Genomic DNA, 12220 nt, shown 5'->3' with positions numbered 1-12220 from the left:
TGGCCAGCTCTAGGAAGAGCCTTGGTGGTTCAAAACTACTTCCATTTCAGAATTATGGAGACCACTGTGTTCTTGTGGACCATCAATGCTATAGAAATGTTTTGGAACCCTTCCACAGATCTGTGCCTTGACAGAATCCTGTTCTACGGACAATTCCTTCGACCACATGGCTTGATTTTTGCTCTGACATGCACTGTCAACTGTGGAACCTTATATAGACAGGTGTTTGTCTTTCATGTCCAATCAATTGAATTTACCACAGGTGGACTCCAATCAAGTTTTAGAAACATCTCAATCCATTGATGATCAATGGAAACAGGATGCACCTGAGCTCAATTTCGAGTCTCATTGCAAAGGGTCTTAATATTTATGTAAATAAGGCATTTCAGTTTATTTCTACCTTTGAAGTTATTACATAAAACCGATCAGAATTCCAAAGAATGCCGAAGTCATGTCGAAAAATGTTTTTCTGGACCCAGCAAGCAAGCCTATTCCCTATAGTGTAAACACCAACAGAAATATCTTCAGATGTATAACTTCAAATTAAACCAAATTGTTTGCACTCATGACTACTGGATTGAAAATACTTTATGAATTTATTGTTACAAATCAATTTGCAAGGTTGGTAGCCAAGTAGCCAGTGATGTACTGAGCCCAGTGATGTACTGAGCCGTTCGCATTACCCTCTGTAGAGCCTTGCAGTCGGAGGCCGAGCAGTTGCCATACCAGGCAGTGATGCAACCAGTGCAGCTGTAGAACCTTTTGAGCATCTGAGGACCCATGCCAAATCTTTTCAGTCTCCTGAGGGGGAATAGGCATTGTCGTGCCCGCTTCAAGACTGTCTTGGTATGTTTAAACCATGATAGTTTGCTGGTGATGTGGACACCAAGGAACTTGAAGTGTTCAACCTGCTCCACTACAGCCTTGTCAATGAGAATGGGGGCGTGCTCGGTCTTCCTTTTCCTGTAGTCCACAATCATCTCCTTTGTCTTGATCACGTTGAGGGAGAGGTTGTTGTCCTGGCACCACACTGCCAGGTCTCTGACCTCCTCCCTATAGGCTGTCTCATCTTTGTTGGTGATCAGGCCTACCACTGTTGTGTCATCGGCAAACTCAATGATGGTGTTGGAGTTGTGCTTGGCCGTGTATTCATGAGTGAACAGGGAGTACAGGAGGGGACTGAGCATGCACCCCTGAGGGGCCCCTGTGTTGAGGATCAGCTTGGCGGATGTGTTGTTACCTACCATTACCACCTCATCATGCTCATCAGGAAGTCCAGGATCCAGATGCAGATGGAGGTGTTTAGTCCCAGGGTCCTTAGCTTAGTGATGAGATTTGCGGGCACTACGGTGTTGAACACTGAGCTGTAGTCAATGAATAGCTTTCTCACATAGGTGAGAAAGGGCAGTGTGGAGTGCAATAGAGATTGCATCATCTGTGTATCTGTTGGGGCGGTATGGAAATTGGAGTGGGTCTAGGGTTTCTGGGATAATGGTGTTGATGTGAGCCATGACCAGCCTTTCAAAGAACTTCATTGCTACAGACGTGAGTGCTACGAGTCAGTAGTCATTTAGGCAGGTTACCATAGTGTTCTTGGGCACAGGGACTATGGGGGTCTGCTTAAAACATGTTGGTATTACAGATTCGGACAGGGAGAGGTTGATAATGTCAGTGAAGACACTTGCCAGTTGGTCAGAGCTTGCTCAGAGTACACGTCCTGGTAAGCTGTCTGGCCCTGCGGCCATGTGAATGTTGACCTGTTTAAAGGTCTTACTCACATCGGCTGCGGTGAGCGTGATCGCACAGTCTTCCGGAACAGCTGGTCATCATGCATGTTTCAGTGTTATGTCCCTCGAAGCGAGCATGGAAGTTGTTTAGCTTGTCTGGTAACCTTGTGTCACTGGGCAGCTATCGGCTGTGTCTCCGTTTGTAGTCTAATCGTTTGTAAGCCCTGCCACATCCAACGAGCATCAGAGCCGGTGTAGTACGATTCGATCTTAGTCCTGTATTGATGCTTTGCCTGTTTGATGGTTTGTCGGAGGGCATATCAGGATTAGTGTCCCCCTCCTTGAAAGGTACAGCTCTTGCCTTTAGCTCAGTGCGGAAGTTGCCTGTAATCCATGGCCTCTGGTTGGAATATGTACCTACGGTCACTGTGGGGACAACGTCATCGATGTACTTATTGATGAGTTTTTTTCCTCTGGTTGCACATTTAATGTTCTGAAAGAAATTTGGTGAAACGGATTTAAGTCTCTGGCTACTAGGAGCGCCGCCTCTGCATGAGCGTTTTCTTGTTTGCTTATGGCGGAATACCCCTCATTCAATTGTGCCTTAGTGCCAGCCTCTGTTTGTGAAGGTATGTAAACAGCTACGAAAAATACAGACGAAAACTCTCTAGGTAGACTGTATGGTCTACAGCTTATCATGAAATACTTTACATCAGGTGAGCAATAGCTCAAAACGTCCTTAGCTATCGTGCACCAGCTGTTAGTTACAAAAATACATAGTCCATTTCCCCTTGTCTTACCAGACGCCTGTAATGAGTGCATACTGGCGGCAGAGAAGTCAGGTGTGTGAAAAGACAAGACAAAATAAATGGAAAATGAAAGGTGGATCGGCGATGGCTAGAAGTCTGACGACGCTAAACGCCGAACGCCGCCCGAATAAGTAGAGGGACCGACTTCGGCAGAAGTCGTGACAGTACCCTCCCCTTGACGCGTGGCTCCAGCAGCCAGCCGAGACCGGCCTCAGGGACAACCCGGAGGGCGAGGCACAGGGCGATCCGGATGAAGACGGTGGAACTCCTGCAGCATTGAAGGGTCCAACACGTCCTCGACCGGAACCCAGCATCTTTCCTCCAGACCGTACCCCTCCCACTCCATGAGATACTGAAGACCCCTCGGCCGATGCCTTGAATCCAGCATGGAGCGAACGGAGTATGCCGGGGCCCCCTCGATGTCCATAGTGGACGGAGGAACCTCCCACAGGGGCAGGTTTCGGGTCAAGAGCCAGACCCGGTCAGTGAGGCCCCGGTGTGAACACCGAGGCCTCACTGCGGTGGGATCTGCGTTCTCCTTTTGGCGCAGCATGGTCCACTGAAGGTGAACACAGACAGCCTCCCATGTCTCTGTTGTGCGCCTGAACCAGTCGTCCATCGCAGGAACCTCGGTCTGACTCTGATGCCAAGGCGCCAGAACCAGCTGGTACCCCAGTACACATTGGAAGGGAGAGAGGTTAGTGGAGGAGTGGCGAAGCGAGTTCTGTGCCATCTCGGCCCAGGGCACGAGTGCCGCCCATTCCCCCGGCCGGTCCTGGCAATAGGACCGCAGAAACGTGCCCACATCCTGGTTTACTCTCTCCACCTGCCCATTAGTCTCGGGGTGAAACCCTGAAGTAAGGCTGATCAAGACCCCAGACATTCCATGAACGCTTTCCAGACCCTAGATGTGAACTGGGGACCTCGATCAGACACTATATCCTCAGGCACCCCGTAATGCCAGAAGACGTGCGTAAACAAGGCCTCCGCAGTCTGTAGAGCCGTAGGGAGACCAGGCAGAGGGAGGAGATGACAGGACTTAGAGAACTGATCCACAACTCCCAGCTGTGCCCTGGACACCATTTGTGAATTGATCTCCCCCATCTAGCTTCAGAGTTCGTTCTGTTAGGTGACCTAAACTGGGATATGCTAAACACCCCGGCAGTCCTACAATTTAAGCTAGATGCCCTCAATCTCACACAAATCATCAAGGAACCCACCAGGTACAACCCTAAATCCGTAAACATGGGCACCCTCATAGACATTATCCTGACCAACTTGCCCTCCAAATATACCTCCAATGTTTTCAATCAGGATCTCAGCGATCACTGCCTCATTGCCTGTATACGCTATGGGTCCGCGGTCAAACGACCACCCCTCATCACTGTCAAACACTCCCTAAAACACTTCTGCGAGCAGGCCTTTCTAATCGACCTGGCCCAGGTATCCTGGAAGGATATTGACCTCATCCTGTCAGTCGAGGATTCCCGGTCATTCTTTAAAAGTAATTTCCTCACCATCTTAGATAAGCATGCCCCGTTCAAAAAATGCAGAACTAAGAACAGATATAGCCCTTGCTTCACTTCAGACCTGACTGCCCTTGACCAGCACAAAAACATCCTGTGGCAGACTGCAATAGCATCGAATACTCCCCACGATATGCAACTGTTCAGGGAAGTCAGGAACCAATACTCGCAGTCAGTCAGAAAAGCAAAGGCTAGCTTTTCCGAGCAGAAATTTGCATTCTGTAGCTCTAACTACAAAAAGTTTTGGGACACTGTAAAGTCCAAGGAGAACAAGAGCACCTCCTACCAGCTGCCCACTGCACTGAGGCTAGGTAACACGGTCACCACTGAAAAATCCATGATAATCTAAAATTTCAATAACCATTTCTCAATGGCTGGCCATGCCTTCCTCCTGGCTACCACAACCCTTGCCAACTGCTCTGCCCCCCCCCACAGCTACTCGCCCAAGCCTCCCCAGCTTTTCCTTCACCCAAATCCAGATAGCAGATGTTCTGAAAGAGCTGCAAAACCTGGACCCGCACAAATCAGCTGGGCTAGACAATCTGGACCCTCTCTTTCTAAAATTATCCGCAGCCTTTGTTGCAACCCCTACCATTCTGTTCAACCTCTCTTTCGTATCGTCCGAGATTCATAAAGATTGAAAAGCTGCCACTGTCATCCCCCTCTTCAAAGGGGTTGACACTCTATACCCAGACTGTTACAGACCTATATCCATCCTGCCCTGCCTTTCTAAAGTCTTCGAAAGCCAAGTTAACAAACAGATCACTGTCAAATCGGAGGGCCTTTTGTCCGGACCTCTGGCAGTCTTAATGGTGGTGCCACAGGGTTCAATTCTTGGGCCGACTCTTTTCTCTGTGTATATCAACGATGTCGTTCTTGCTGCGGGTGATTCCATGATGGACCTCTATGCAGATGACACCATTCTGTATATATCTGGCCCTTCTTTGGACACTGTGTTAACCAACCTCCAGACGAGCTTCAATGCCATACAACTCTCCTCCCGTGGCCTCTAACTGCTCTTAAACGCAAGTGAAACTAAATGCATGCTATTCAATCAATCACTGCCCGCACCTGCTCCCCCGTCCAGCATCACTACTCTGGACGGCTCTGACTTAGAATACGTGGACAACTACAAATACCTGGGTGTCTGGTTAGACTGTATACTCTCCTTCCAGACTCACATTAAGCATCTCCAATCCAAAATTAAATCTAGAATCGGCTTCCTATATCGCAACAAAGCATCCGTCACTCCTGCTGCCAAACATACCCTCGTAAAACTGACCATCCTACCGATCCTCGACTTCGGTGATGTCATCTATAAAATAGCCTCCAACACTCTCCTCAACAAACTGGATGCAGTCTATCACAGTGCCATCCGTTTTGTCACCAAAGCACCATACACTACCCACCATTGCGACCTGTACATTCTCGTTGGTTGGCCCTCGCTCCATACTCATCGCCAAACCCACTGGCTACAGGCTATCTTCAAGTCCCTGCTAGGTAAAGCCCCGCCTTATCTCAGCTCACTGGTCACTATAGCAGCACCCACTCGTAGCACGCGCTCCAGCAGGTATATCTCACTGGTCACCCCCGAAGCCAATTCCTCCTTTGGTCGTCTTTCCTTCCAGTTCTCTGCTGCCCATGACTGGAACGAATTGCAAAAATCTCTGAAGCTGGAGACTCACATCTCCCTCACTAGCTTTAAGCACCAGCTGTCAGATCACTCACTGTATATAGACTTTTTGTTTTCTTTTGTTCTACTGTATTATTGACTGTATGTTTTGTTTATTCCATGTGTAACTCTGTGTTGTTGTATGTGTCGAATTGCTACGCTTTATCTTGGCCAGGTCGCAGTTGCAAATGAGAACTTGTTCTCAACTAGCCTACCTGGTTAAATAAAAAAAGAGAAATAAATAAATAAAAACAGTTGACTGGGGCAGAAATTTGACGAACTGACTTGCTGGAATGGAACATCCTATGACGTTGAAAGTCACTGAGCTCTTCTGTAAGGCCATTCCACATGGCTGTCAGCTCCATTTTACACATCTGTCAGCAATGTGTGCTGCTGAAATAGACAAATCCACTCATTTTAAGGGGTGTCCACATACTTCTGTATTTATTGTACGTACACTTCTATGTATGCTCAGGCGAGTGCACTCCCTCAACATTAACAGGACAGAGAAACCAAAACGTGTTATTCACAAGTGTAGCAGGTTGTGAGCTCTGAAAACCTTTCCACACTCCCAGAATGAGAATGGTAAATTACTGTAATTAATACATGTGGTAACATAAATGAATGTAACCAAATGTCAGGGTTGAACGGTACATTTACTACTGGTGACATATGTTATAGGGAATTGATAAAAATTGATAAAAATAAACAATCAAAGGGCAAACAATTAAAGGGAATTATCATTAGGATATTACACTGAAATATATAAACACAACATGTAAAGTGTTGGCCCCATGTTTCATGAACTGAAATAAAAGATCCCAGAAATGTTCCATATGCACAAAAAGCTGATTTCTCTCAAGTGTTTTGCACACATTTTCTTACATCCCTGTTAGTGAGCATTTCTCATTTGACAAGATCATCCATCCACCTGACAGGTGTGGCATATCAAGAAGCTGATTCAACAGCATGGTTATTACACAGGTGCACCTTGTGCTGGGGACAATAAAAGGCCACTCTCTAAAATGTGCAGTTTTGTCGCAACACAATAGCAAGTTTTAAGGGAACGTGCAATTGGCATGCTGACTGCAGGAATGTCCCACAGAGCTGTTGCCAGAGATTTTAATGTTAATTTCTTTACCATTAGCCGCCTCCAACTTAATTTTAGAGAATTTAGCAGTTTGTCCAACCTGCCTCACAACCGCAGACCACGTGTATTGTGTAGTGTGGGCGAGCGGTTTGTGGATGTCAACGTTTTGAACAGACTGCCTCATGGTGGCCGTGGGGTTATAGTATGGGCATGCATAAGCTACGGACAACGAACACAATTGTATTTTATCTATGACAATTTGAATGGACAGAGGCACCGTGATGAGATCTTGAGGCCCAATGTCATGCCACTCATCCACCGCTATCACCTCATGTTTCAGTATGATAATGTACACAATTCCCTGGAAGTTGAAATTGTCCCAGTTCTTCCATGGCCTGCATATTCACCAGACATGTCACACAATGAGCATGTTTGGGATGCTCTGGATCTACATGTATGGGAGTGTGTTCCAGTTCCCGCCAATATCCAGTAACTTCACACAGTCATTGAAGAGGAGTAGGACATCATTCTACAGGCCACAATCAACAGCCTGATCAACTCTATGTGAAGGAGATGTGTCGCGCTGCCTGAGGCAAATGGTCACACCAGATTTGACTGGTTTTCTGATCCACACCTCTACCTTTTGTTTAAGGTCTCTGTGACCAACAGATGCATTTCTGTATTTCCAGTCATGTGAAATCCATTGATTATGGCCTAATGAATTGATTTAAATGGACTGATTTCCTTATATGAACTGTAAATCAGTCAAATCTTTGAGATTGTTGCATGTTGCAGTTATATTTTTGTTCATTATACAGTATTTTCAGCCCGAGGGCACAAAGAAAAACAACCTCTCCAAAATCAAGAAATCCGTGCAGTGACGGAGAACTTTAAACCCCGAGTCTATAACAGTGAGAGAGCGAGTGTGACAAGTGGCTCCGTTGGTAGAGCTTGCAATACCAGGGTTGTGGGTTCAATTCCCACAGGGGACCAGAAAGTAAATGTAGGCAACTCTAACGTCCAGTTGGCCAGTTTAACAACATGTAAATAGCAGAAGCATAACACTGCTACTAATCAACAGAGGAGCAGAAAGAGTGGGAGGGAAGAGAGACAACAGGGAGACAAAAACATTTCTGAACTGAATTAATCCTCCAGAGTCTGATGTCACATCTGCAGCCATCCACACACAGCTGATGGATAGATGAGCAGACAGGTAAAGACCAGCGAGGGAAAGGTTTGATGCTGCAGATGTGTGCGCACACTGTGTGTGAATGTGTGTATTCTTTGGGGATTTAAGTCCACTCAACCTCTCAGAGCTGATCCGTAAATATCACTCTTCCTCCTTTGCAATTCCCACATTCAATGTCTCCCTTTACCTCTTTTCCATATCTCTCTTCCTCTCTCTCTCTGACGGACTCTTCTCCTGCTTTAGACCAGTTGTCTCTCGTTCTTGCTCTACCTCTCTCCCTCTTTCTATACCTCTCTCTACCCCTCTACCTCTTTCTACCTCTTATTCCCACTTTCTCTACCTCTCTTATTCCCTCTCTCCTACTTTCCCACATTCTCCCTCTTTCTCTACCTCTCTCCCTCTACTTCTACCTATCTCCCTCTTTCTCTACCTCTCTCCCTCTTTCTCTCCATCTCTCCCTCTCCCTTATTTTCTCTGTCTCTCAGTGTTCAGAAAAAGACAAAGAGAGACAGATAGACAGTAAACATGTTTTCTACCTTTTAGAGAAGTCTGATTAGATTATAGTTACAGACCAGAAACAGAGATGACAGACACACAGTGAGGTGTAACTGTTTTATGTAGACACGCTATAGGTTGCCATGGGAACTGCAGACATAATTGACTGTAATAGCCAGGATGGATCTCTAACTCAGAGAGAGAAGAGGACGTACGTGTGTGATTTTGTTCCCGGTAATATCAGTCATGTTATGCTCAGCCTTAGTAAAGACTCTGCTCTATCTCACGGAGTTTAATATATCCAAACACACAGGGAATATTCATCAGAAATATAGAAAATTTAAATCACATCAGTTAAAGAGAGACAGATACAACACTGTTTTAATAAAGTAATATAGAATAAAACAAGTTACAGTAATATGGAATACATCAAGTTACAGTAATAGGGAATACATCAAGTTACAGTAATATAGAATAAATCAAATTGTTGTAATATAGAATAAATCAAATAGCTGTAATATAGAATAAATCAAGTTACAGTAATATAGAATAAATCAAGTTACAGTAATATAGAATAAATGAAGTTACAGTAATATAGAATAAATCAAGTTACAGTAATCTAGAATAAATCAATTTGTTGTAATATAGAATAAATCAAATTGTTGTAATATAGAATAAATCAAGTTACAGTAATATAGAATAAATCAAGTTACAGTAATATAGAATAAATCAAGTTACAGTAATATAGAATAAATCAAGTTACTGCATTACACACACACACAAGAGGGAGAGGAGGGGAAGAGGGAGAGAAAGGAAAATGTCAGTGGGATTCAGCAGTAGAACACTTTACCAAATACGGCAGGACTCCGCCCCTCGGTTCATAACCGATGTATCAGGACAGCTGAACGCATGTCGGAACTCCTCATAGTTACTCATTGCCCCGACAACCCTGCGTAGCAACAGAAAAGAGTGGGGTCAGAAACGTTGAAACTAAAGGTGTGTTTGTGTGTATGAGTTCTTACCTGTACTTTGGGGGGCTGTGGGCTCCACTCTGAATCTGGTCTCTTGCCGCTTCAGGTCTGTAGGAGTTACAGCGCACCTAGAGAACACACACAGTGACAGAGTAAAAAAGAGAGAGAAAGACTGTGTGTGTGTGTGTGTGTGTGTGTGTGTGTGTGTGTGTGTGTGTGTGTGTGTGTGTGTGTGAGTGTTCTTACGTGTGCGTAGCTGAGAAAGAAGAGTTGGTTGTTGTTGAGTCCAACTCCTGGAAGTAATGGCTCCTCAATTCCTCCTCTACTCTCTTCTATCCACCTCCTATAGGCCTACACACACACACGCGCATACACACTTTTAAATAGACAGTCGGAGAGAGGCGAGGTGAAAGAGAAAGAGGAAAATACAGAAAGAGAGAGAGCAATAGACAGAGAGAAAGAGGATCAGAGAGAAAAAGTGTCCTACTTTGAAAGCTTCTCTGATTCCGCCGTTGTCTGCAATGTTCTCTGCTAGGGTCCTCTTCCCCCTCACCTGATTACACAGGATAACAGATCAACACACTGTTCTGCTAGGGTCCTCTTCCCCCTCACCTGATTACACAGGATAACAGATCAACACACTGTTCTGCTAGGGTCCTCTTCCCCCTCACCTGATTACACAGGATAACAGATCAACACACTGTTCTGCTAGGGTCCTCTTCCCCCTCACCTGATTACACAGGATAACAGATCAACACACTGTTCTGCTAGGGTCCTCTTCCCCCTCACCTGATTACACAGGATAACAGATCAACACACTGTTCTGCTAGGGTCCTCTTCCCCCTCACCTGATTACACAGGATAACAGATCAACACACTGTTCTGCTAGGGTCCTCTTCCCCCTCACCTGATTACACAGGATAACAGATCAACACACTGTTCTGCTAGGGTCCTCTTCCCCCTCACCTGATTACACAGGATAACAGATCAACACACTGTTCTGCTAGGGTCCTCTTCCCCCTCACCTGATTACACAGGATAACAGATCAACACACTGTTCTGCTAGGGTCCTCTTCCCCCTCACCTGATTACACAGGATAACAGATCAACACACTGTTCTGCTAGGGTCCTCTTCCCCCTCACCTGATTACACAGCATAACAGATCAACACACTGTTCTGCTAGGGTCCTCTTCCCCCTCACCTGATTACACAGGATAACAGATCAACACACTGTTCTGCTAGGGTCCTCTTCCCCCTCACCTGATTACACAGGATAACAGATCAACACACTGTTCTGCTAGGGTCCTCTTCCCCCTCACCTGATTACACAGGATAACAGATCAACACACTGTTCTGCTAGGGTCCTCTTCCCCCTCACCTGATTACACAGGATAACAGCACTGTTGTGCTCTGTTCTAACCCAACACACTCCAGCCGACCCGTGTTCTGTTCTAACCCAACACACTCCAGCCGACCCATGTTCTGTTCTAACCCAACACACTCCAGCCGACCCGTGTTCTGTTCTAACCCAACACACTCCAACCGACCCCTGTTCTGTTCTAACCCAACACACTCCAACCGACCCCTGTTCTGTTCTAACCCAACACACTCAAACCGACCCGTGTTCTGTTCTAACCCAACACACTCCAGCCGACCTGTGTTCTGTTCTAACCCAACACACTCCAGCCGACCCGTGTTCTGTTCTAACCCAACACACTCCAGCCGACCCATGTTTTGTTCTAACCCAACACACTCCAACCGACCCATGTTTTGTTCTAACCCAACACACTCCAGCCGACCCGTGTTCTGTTCTAACCCAACACACTCCAGCCGACCCGTGACGAACAGATGATGATGATGATGATGACAATAATATGTGTGCCTCTTACATTTAGTCCCGCCTCCTCCCAGCGATAGCTGTTGTATTGGTCGATCATACACTGGGTCTTGTCAGTGAAGGCTGTGATTGATGCGTTGCTCCACCACTGGTCCATGTTACCATCCTTATCATACTTCCTTCCTAAACAAGCACACACAGACACATTCTTTATAAAAGTGTGTGTGTTTGTTTGTGTGTAGTTGTAATGCACTGTATGTGACTCACCATTGTTGTCAAAGCCGTGTGTTAGTTCATGTCCTACAATCACTCCTATGGCTCCATAGCTAAGAGACCTGAACACACACACACACACACACACACCAGAAATATGTTAATCGGCTAATGCCTGGCTCTGCCAGAGTGTGTGTGAGTGTGTGTGTGTGTGTGTGATCTCACCGAGGATAGTCCCGCCCCCAGAAGAAAGGCTTCTGGAGCTCTCCAGCCGGGAACCCTGAGTAAAAACACAGAACAGTTTGAATCCAGTGCCAACGCAATGTGTTTGAGTGTGTGTGCGCGTGTGTATCTTACTGATTTGATTGGTGGAGGAGCTGTAGAAGGCGTTGACTGTCGTGGGATTGGTGAACCACCTAGAACACACACCGAAAGTGACATCAGAACCAGGAAGTCAACCGCCAGGGTGGTTGCCATTAGTGATGTAGTGGTAAAACAATAGGTAGGTAAACGCTGACGGACATTTGCGGTGAATAAAGTAGTGTTGTACTGGCCTTTCTTTCACTAACACACTGTAGCCTTCTATCTAGCTCTGGCATTGCTGATAGCTACTCTATTGAGGGAGGGGTTTTACTGACTGAGATATGAGGTTGACCCACCTAGCTATCTAAAGATGAATGCACTGACAGG

The 12220-nt window shown here is 46.0% G+C and overlaps 1 protein-coding gene across 3 annotated transcripts in view; it reads right to left on the bottom strand.

Moving 5' to 3' along the window:
• Positions 1-8862: 8862 nt before the first annotated feature.
• phex (phosphate regulating endopeptidase homolog, X-linked) overlaps positions 8863-12220 on the bottom strand; it is a 12893-nt gene continuing 9535 nt past the window's right edge. For 2 of the 3 annotated variants that reach the window (XM_036945615.2, XM_036945617.2), the window contains 8 exons: positions 11888-11946; positions 11756-11810; positions 11585-11652; positions 11370-11500; positions 9967-10032; positions 9726-9830; positions 9531-9607; positions 8863-9457 (listed from right to left, as the gene is read on the bottom strand). In XM_036945615.2, coding sequence (XP_036801510.1) covers positions 9355-9457; positions 9531-9607; positions 9726-9830; positions 9967-10032; positions 11370-11500; positions 11585-11652; positions 11756-11810; positions 11888-11946 — 664 coding nt within the window. In that variant the 3' untranslated portion in view covers positions 8863-9354. Of the gene's footprint in view, positions 9458-9530; positions 9608-9725; positions 9831-9966; positions 10033-10728; positions 10859-11369; positions 11501-11584; positions 11653-11755; positions 11811-11887; positions 11947-12220 lie in introns of those variants that run through there. The other variant, XM_090199217.1, reaches the window with a different exon arrangement.

Source organism: Oncorhynchus mykiss, chromosome 15 (genome assembly GCF_057628025.1).
Source record: "Oncorhynchus mykiss isolate SJ-2025 chromosome 15, ASM5762802v1, whole genome shotgun sequence".
Classification (NCBI taxonomy): Eukaryota; Metazoa; Chordata; class Actinopteri; order Salmoniformes; family Salmonidae; genus Oncorhynchus; species Oncorhynchus mykiss.
Note: the sequence above shows the minus strand (reverse complement) of the source record. Positions and strands in the feature narration are given on the sequence as shown.